This window comes from Lycorma delicatula, chromosome 6 (genome assembly GCF_047948215.1).
Source record: "Lycorma delicatula isolate Av1 chromosome 6, ASM4794821v1, whole genome shotgun sequence".
NCBI lineage: Eukaryota > Metazoa > Arthropoda > Insecta > Hemiptera > Fulgoridae > Lycorma > Lycorma delicatula.
Window position 1 is genome coordinate 28,494,872 of NC_134460.1, and position 8,552 is coordinate 28,503,423.

Below are 8,552 nucleotides of genomic sequence, written 5' to 3' on the forward strand. Positions count from 1 at the left end.
TTCGTTACGATCTTACATATTATAATTTTTTTTTTTTTTTTATAAAGAAAATTAATAAAAAAGTACTAGGTTGATTTTTTAATCCGATCGAAACATTGAAGATTCACATTAATTCAACCCTTCCTTAAAGTATTCTGTTCTTAAGTGTAATAAGCGTCTTAAAAAAATATTTTGAGTTATATGAACGAAAAATTACCTTTTAGTTTAAAGTTAAAGCAGTAGATATTAAGACTTAAACTTCAGTTTTTAAGGTGTTTTCTGGTAAAATTGTGTTTACCTCATCAGGTAAACACAAAAAATATCACTTCGTTAAGACACAAACATGAACAAACGTAAACAAAGATGAACTATCCTAGAGACTTTCCGATTACCACTTACTCAAAAAATCTATAAGTATACACTTTTTTGTAATAAGGAAGATAAAACGAAACACGATTATAAATAAATAAAATTAAATGAAAGGTTAGAAATAATATAGATTCAATCTGATATGGTGTAGGATGCACAAAAGAAAAGAAAAATATTTAAGAAATAATGAAAAGAACAGTAGGAGAAATAAATAAATTCATAAAAAATTTATATTATTATTTTTTAATTAAATAAATAATAAATCTTTGAGCAAAATATTCAGAAAGAGAATAATATTTCTAGAGTCGGTGACGAAGTGTAACAGAGTAGCTGGAAAATTCAAATTACAGGGGGGGATGAATTATAAAGGTGGAAGATCTAAAATGTTTTAGAAAAAACATTAAGTAAAAAGTAGAAGATAGGATATTAAGAAATACAAATTAATCATTCTTAAAAGTAGGAAGGAGTAAATATTAAATATTAATAATTTGTTTTAATTAAAATTGAAGCAATTAGAAAGATTAAATACAATAAACAAATCATTATAAAGAACTAGGAAAATGGTCATTATTAAAAAAAAAAGAAATCTCACCCCATGCCGGGCTTGACATCTTGATTTTGTTTGTTTGGCAGCTCAAATTCTTCATAGTCGATGTTTCTGTAACAAAGAAAAATTTAATTTTACAATATGTAAATATTATAATTTTTTTTTTCAAATATTTGTAGTTTTATTGATATAATCTTAAGAAATGAGCTTTTATTTGATAATATCAAGTAATGTAGTTGTATAGGTATTGACCACCTTTTTTTCTGATGAATTAATTTCACAGGTAAGCCTGATTGAGGCTTGTCCATATGAATGTATGATTCGGATGAAAGGCCGCGACTCTACCACTCCGCCACGAAGATCGGAATTTAAATCTGATATCACAATTATGAAAAATAAATTTTTCATTAAAATAAGGAAAACTGTTTGATTAGAAATTTGTTGGCTTTGTTTTAAATTGATTAAAAATACACAATACTAGCCGATCAGGGACCCCATTGTGTTCATTATCATCATGCTTGTGAGAATTATATTGATAAATAACAATTAAAATCTGTTCAATTAATTAAAAACTATCAGTGATTGTAATTTATTCAAAGCAACAGTTAAGTCAGCGCAAGGCTTAAAACTTTGAATAATTTGAAGTACGCGGGTTCCAGAATAATCGGCTCCAAAGTTAAAAATAGTAATGTTACCTGGTTAACCAGTTGCAGCTAGTTCGTACAGGTAAAAAGGTATTTTGCACGGTTCTTTGCGTTATCCGAAAAACATCATGAGGAGATTACCCTATTTCGTTTCTCATTTTCTATTTATTTATTTTTTTTATGTTTTTACTTTTTTTGTAGAAAAGTTTTGAAACAACATAATTTAAAGAATGGACTTGTATTCAATATCTACAGCTTTTATCTTGGAGTGTGTGTGTGTGAATGTATGTATGTATGTATATAAATATGCATATACAGATTGTACACACAGGAGACTCTGGTGCAAACTACATACTGCTGCGAAAAGCATTGATTCTCTAAGTGGAGACCAGCCGCATGAAGGGTCTGTCATTGTGACTTATTTAATGACATCGAAAAAGCAACTTTAATGGAAACTGAAAGCGCTTGTAAGTGAAGGGAAAGTCTAACGAAATGTACGCTGTATATCGTTGCATCTATAAAGCTACATTTATCGATAACTAAAAAGCGATATGAAAAAGACAAAAAGATCTTTATTTTATAGAAAATTTAATTTTAAATTCTGCAAGTGGTTTCTGAACTCGATTAGACCACGGTAAAGTTGATTATCGACAAGAAACATAATGCGGTTGTTACAGTAAGCCATTAAAACGACGACCATCATCATGAAACGGTGAAATATTTCGTAACGACAAAATAATCCTTTGTTCTTTCTAGATATAAAAACTATGTTCATACAAATTTCAGCTCAATCGGTTGAGTAATTTTTGCTTTAAGAGTTCTAACAGACTCGTAGAAAACCCTTTGCAATATAATGAGATACATCAGATCAGATATAAAATATTCCTTAAAACTGCAGTTAACATATTTTTTACAAGTATATAAAAAAATTCTTCTTTTACTATACTTAAGGAAGTAAATATAATGATAAAATTGGTTTCCTCATGTAGAATAACATATAAAATGATATACAGTTTAATTCATTATTTGAAATATAACTAAATATTTCATTTAGTAATCTAGTTTCTTTAGTGGTCTAATTAAATACTACAAATTATTAAATTATGAAAAACAATAAATTCTACTTCAAGGAAAATGTTAAAATTGTATTAGAATTATAACTAGAAAAAAATGATGTATTTATAAAAATTATAAATTCATAATTATTTTTATTATACGAGTATACTAGCAGACCCGGCAATGATTTGGCAAATACTCAAATATAGCAATAGCTATTACTAGATTTGAGTATATACATAGATTAAATGAACACAATTGGAGGTTTGATAACCATTAAAAAATGAACATTCATTTCACTTTATAAAAGTCAGAATGTAAATAAATCGAATTGGCAAAAGAACAGCACTACCTATCGGAGTTAATTCAAACCACTCTCTGAACACAGTAGTCGGTGGAAAATAACTTTTTAACGAAAAGAAATATGACTAAAATCATCACAATTAATACTGAACATTAAGAAACTTACAAAACATTACGGAACTTTACAAAATTTAACCTTTCACTTAATAAAAGTCAGAATGTAAATAAATAAAATTGTCAAAACAGCACTACCTAACGGATTTAATTCAAACTACTCTCTAAATACAGTAGTCGGTTAAAATACCCCTAAATTTCTTTCTACTGGTCAGATCGAGGATTTCAATAGCTTTAAACCTTCTCCGGACAACGCGGACCGTTTTTCAAAACCCGCGCGTAAATTGGGCTGATTTACTTAATCTATAGCGGACACACATACAAAAATTGCCTTTTGTAAATGTAGAAGAAGAAAATCTGTTTGTATATTTGTTTGTTTTTTTCGTAGATAACTCGACACCGGCGCCACCTAGCGGGTATAGTTTTTGCAAAAAATCTTTCTTTTTACGTAACTAGTATATATATATTCTGAATATGAGCCAAATCGGACCATAAATGTAATATTTTCGAATATCTCAACCCCACTGCCACCTAGTGGATCCAAACTAGTTCTGAAACCTTCGCGGGCGTGCGCACAACTCACCAAAGTTTCATTGCAATCAGATGAATGATATAGGAACACATACGAGACAAGCAAACAAACATTCATTTTTATATATAAAGATATATGTAAATCACAGAAATTATCCCAAAAGTATCCCAAAAGAAGTATCTCAAAAGTGCCAAGAATCTGATCTTAAAACTTTTTTATTATAACAATTTAAAATTTATCCAAAATAAACACAAATTACATAGCTGGGAATCTTACTTCACTAACAATGGTGCAGAAATTCATTATTGAAGATTAAGGGGTTAAATATTTCATAATCTTTTAGAATTAAAAATTTTTAAAATAATACTTTTTTTGAAAATTGTTTGTCTATGAAAATAATACGGACATCCGTTTCTTTAAATTTATTCGTGTGAAGGGAAATCTATTTGGATTGATTTATGGCTCTTAATGTACTTTTATTTCTTATAATAAATTTTTACCTTATTCATGCTAAAGGGGGGCACGAATGAAATCATACTGGGCAATCTGAGTGGGAAAAAATAATTCATTAGGCTATTAAAAAGCTTATATTACACTTGGTTTGTGATTGTAGAAGATATAAGACTATTCTTGGGATCGGTTGTGCCATTTTTAATTGTTTATTTTTGCCTTTTTCTCCCCTGCCTTTCAGGGCGGATCCGAATTTAAGCATGAACACGGCCCTGGGAGGTGCCATCGCCTCTGACCACAAGGAAGGAGCAGCACCAGGCCTGGTAATGCCGTTCCCAGCCGCCTCAAGCGAGTATCAAGAACTCGGTCCTTTGATGTCTGGCCTCTAACGGGGCTTCCCTAGAGAGGCATCCCTGACGGGACTCGATCTTTTCAGCTTGAGAGGTCAGGAATCCCCCTGCTTCCTCACCGCCGCCCATCTGAGCAAGCCCAGACGAACGACGACTCCACACAGGACTGTCCCTCATTCCCTCGCTCCCCGATCTTTCTGATGAATCACCCCTGCTACGTGTTGCGAGATCAGCGTGTACCTATGCTTGTCAGCATTTTTCCTATGATGTTCTGCATACTCAACGGCCTTACCAGCCGTTCACATAACTGACGGTCATGATTCCACTCCCGCACTCGAAGACCATGTGCTTAGGGATGTCCCTGCCTCTGGAGTGTGTGCAGTTCTCATCGTCAGCCCTCCTCCTCCCAAACAGGTATGACTTAAAAGCCCCGCGGCCGGTCAGGAAGTGAGTAAGCCACTAGTTCAGTTCACCAAACCCTCTTCCATACCACGGTCTTATGTCCCTGGCGGGTCCATCGCCTTTTACCGGCAGCGTCCCACTGAGCCTGCCATTCAGCGATCATCGCCTCAAACGAGTCCTTCCGATCGCCTCCCTCGTAGACCCTCACCATTTGTTATGCCAACTGCTGCAATGGGATGACACCCGTAACAACCATGACTGTCTCTACGGACACAGAACTATACGCCGCCGCGACCCGGCGCTGAAATCCCTTCACTAAGCCCCATTTCCAGTGCCCTGTGCCATAATGGGACTCTCCCTTCACTCTCCCCATCAGCTTGCTCAATCCAGTCACGATCCGATCTGCCTTCTGGCTTGCTTCCTGTACATGGGTTGTGAATGATCGCCGGTGATCCATCCATGTGCCGCGGTATTTGATCGACTCTTGGAAACCTACCGAGTGATCCCCCACCCAAAGGGTTTAAACCTCCTCCTCCCCGTCAGGACTACAGGACTATCGCCCTCAATTGTTACTTCATGTTAAGTTACTTATTACCAACCCACCGGGTTGGTCTAGTGGTGAACGCGTCTTTTTCCAAATCAGTTGAGTTGGAAGTCGAGAGTTCCAGGGTTCAAGTCCTAATAAAGCTAGTTATTTTTACACGGATTTGAATACTAAATCGTGGATACCGGTGTTCTTTGGTGGTTGGGTTTCAATTAACCACATCTCAGGAATGGTCGAACTGAGACTGTATAAGACTGCACTTCATTTACACTCATACATATCATCCTCATTCATCCTCTGAAGAATTATCTAAACGGTAGTTACCGGAGGCTAAATAGGAAAAAGAAAAGGTTACTTATTATCACTGTGGCTAACGTAAGTCGGACATATAAGATTTCGGTAAACATGACAATTTATTTCGGCTAATTTAAAATAAATTTCGAGATTTCTAATCTCTTAATATAATAAAACATTAGAATTGTAATGTTACTACTCTATATTATGTCCTTTGACGATTTAATAAAATTATTATGAGCGGTAGAAGTTTTTAACTACTTTATTTTTTAACTCTGGTTTTTAAATTTCTAATTAGTAAAAATTTTAAATTTAAATTAATTAATAAATGAATTAGATAAAATATATTTAATAATTTCAATGTATTATTTAACTGATGTTATTATAAGTTTGTGATTTGTATCATGTACAAGGAAGATTAACAATACAGTAAGAATTTGTTCACTGCATGGAGAGCAGTTTTATACGCAATTGAATACGCAATGGTAGGGGGGCTAGCTAGTGCTGCAGGCAACTCGTTTAGAGCGCGCTGAGAAGATTAAGTGCGAGAGGACGCCAGTATCGTTGTTACGTTAGTTGTTTACGGAATCATAACAGTTACCGATATGTGTTCTTAATGTTGTGCCAGTTGCTGCTAGTGAGTAAATTGTTTAAGCCTCCTGCTACATGAAGAAATTGAATAAGACAAGGAGGTATTTTATTTTTAATGTTTGTTTTAAACATAAATTTTTCTATTGATAACGTGTATTGTTACATTAATAAATATTTAAATTTCTTTCTGAAACGATATTTTGTTGATAGGTTTTCATTAGTAATGAATCTTATAATTTTTGTACATGCAGCCATACAGAGTACGCATACACACATACACACACACACACACACACACACACACACACACACATATATATATATATATATACACACAGCGTTCAGATATTTAACCTTTTTCCTGATTTATGTAATACGGTACTGATAATTTTACGTTTATAGAAAATTTAAATCTGCTCTATTTTCCTTTTTTAATTATTATTACTTTCAATTTGGATTTAGGTAGGATATGTAACGTTGCTTTTCCAATAATTTATTTGATTCGTAAATGTAAAAATATCCATAAAACAACTAAAATACTTCCCAAGTATTTATTTATTTTTCATTTGTGGGAAATAACGGAACAACATTTAGATTTTTTTTTCACGAATGATGGAAATCCCGTTTTCGGTTTTTGTTTTTAGCAGGAAGCTTTGTTAGATCCCTAGATATGTTTCTGATTTTTTTTCAACTTCTGACTACATAATACATTCTTTGAATAAAACTGGGCTCTTTTGTGTTATGCACCCTGCACCCTGTTTTTTTTATTTCTCCTGGATTTATATTAAATTACGATGTATCATCGTTTAAACCATCATTTAATAATTAATTAATGTCGTAGATATACGATTTTGTAAAACTGTTAGCTGTGTTGAGCTGTACGGCTTACAGATAAGATAGCGATCTGTTATTGTCTATTTGTACGCATTATTTGTATCTTGTTGTTTTGTCCACAAAAATTAATGCTCCTGCATAATAATGGTCCGTTATTCAAAGTATTGTTATGTTAGGTAGGTGTGTATAATATCTTAAAATGCGTGAATTAATTATCCAACATAGTTTTTTTTTTATAAGTTACTTTTCTCCGTACGGTAAGTCTGCTTTTGGATGACGAAATTACAAAGTTGTCGATGAAAATTTGCATATTTTTCAATCTCTCCAATAAAAAAGCACGGTAAGTTGGTTTGTTTGCGGTATGTACTCACATTTTTATTTTGAATGAAGCGCTACCATCTAGCGGAAAAAATGAAATACAACTGTATAATAAATATTTATAATTTATTATTAAATTTAAATCAAAGATTAACAATTTTTATTAATATTTAAAGTAATTATTTATACAATTGTTATTCAAATTTATTAATTAAAAAAAGGGATTCTTAGTTAATATTTAACAGTAAAAAAGGACTTTATTTAATGAATTACTTAAAAGTACGTTACAGCAGACTACGGGAAAAAAAGACTAAGAGAGGAAGCGGGAGAGAGTCGGCTGCGCGCAGCCGCCCGGCGCACACGTAGTCCGCTCTACGCCAATATCAGCAGACTAAATAGTAGCAGCTAGTCCGGCAACTAACACAAGGTCTCACATGAAACACACACAAGATTAAACTAAGATGACAGCGTCCCCAATATAGCGTTAAACGATACATTTTTATTAAAAATTATTAAATTCTATATTTACTCACTCCTTATCTCTATTTTAAATATAAAAAAACCAAAATGTTCAGAAAAATATTGTTTATTTCTTTTCTTTAATGAATGTGTATAAAATACTTAATATTCTCACAAACATGAGGATATGAACGCGTCGAGAGTTCAGGCGGCGGACCCCCCTGGCCAGACGGTCGGGTGAGCGAAGCGAGCCCTGACTGGCTAGTATTTTACTATTGAGTGTTTCAATGTGAAGTTAAGTGTGCTTCTTTGGTTTTCATGTCACAATATGACGTAAAATCGTTGTTATGGATGACACGATTATTTGAGCTAACAGTTGTTCAACTTTACTGTGAACACAGTGTTCGAGAGGATAAATGTTAGTCTTTTGTTCGGATGGTCAAGGATCCAAACTCAGGGAATATCTGGAGAAACAACAAAATTCATAAATAATGCATAAAAAAAAGTTCGGGGCGCATAACAGAAGATAACTGAAATTACTGGGTAACGATCTGAAATAGAGTGTGATTGAATTCATGAGGCCACGCCGCAAATTGTTTTTTTTTTTTTTTTTTGTTGTTTGTGGGCGAAAAACGCTTGGGCGTTATCACAAATTGTAATAGGTTAAATACACACATGACTGTTGTAATGTATGAAACAAAATGGTGATCATCTTTGAGATGATTTTAAATAATTGTTTATAATGTATTTCCATTTCATATATAAT

At 33.1% G+C, this 8,552-nt stretch overlaps 1 protein-coding gene across 1 annotated transcript in view; it reads right to left on the reverse strand.

The window, feature by feature from the left end:
- The window catches only part of VGlut (Vesicular glutamate transporter), a gene marked incomplete at its 5' end in the record, with an annotated part of 47,260 nt that extends 41,507 nt beyond the window's left edge, over positions 1 to 5,753 (reverse strand). Inside the window, 2 exon segments of the mRNA XM_075369185.1 lie at positions 953 to 1,008; positions 5,718 to 5,753. Of these exon segments, the coding sequence (XP_075225300.1) occupies positions 953 to 1,008; positions 5,718 to 5,753 (92 nt within the window).
- Positions 5,754 to 8,552: the final 2,799 nt, after the last annotated feature.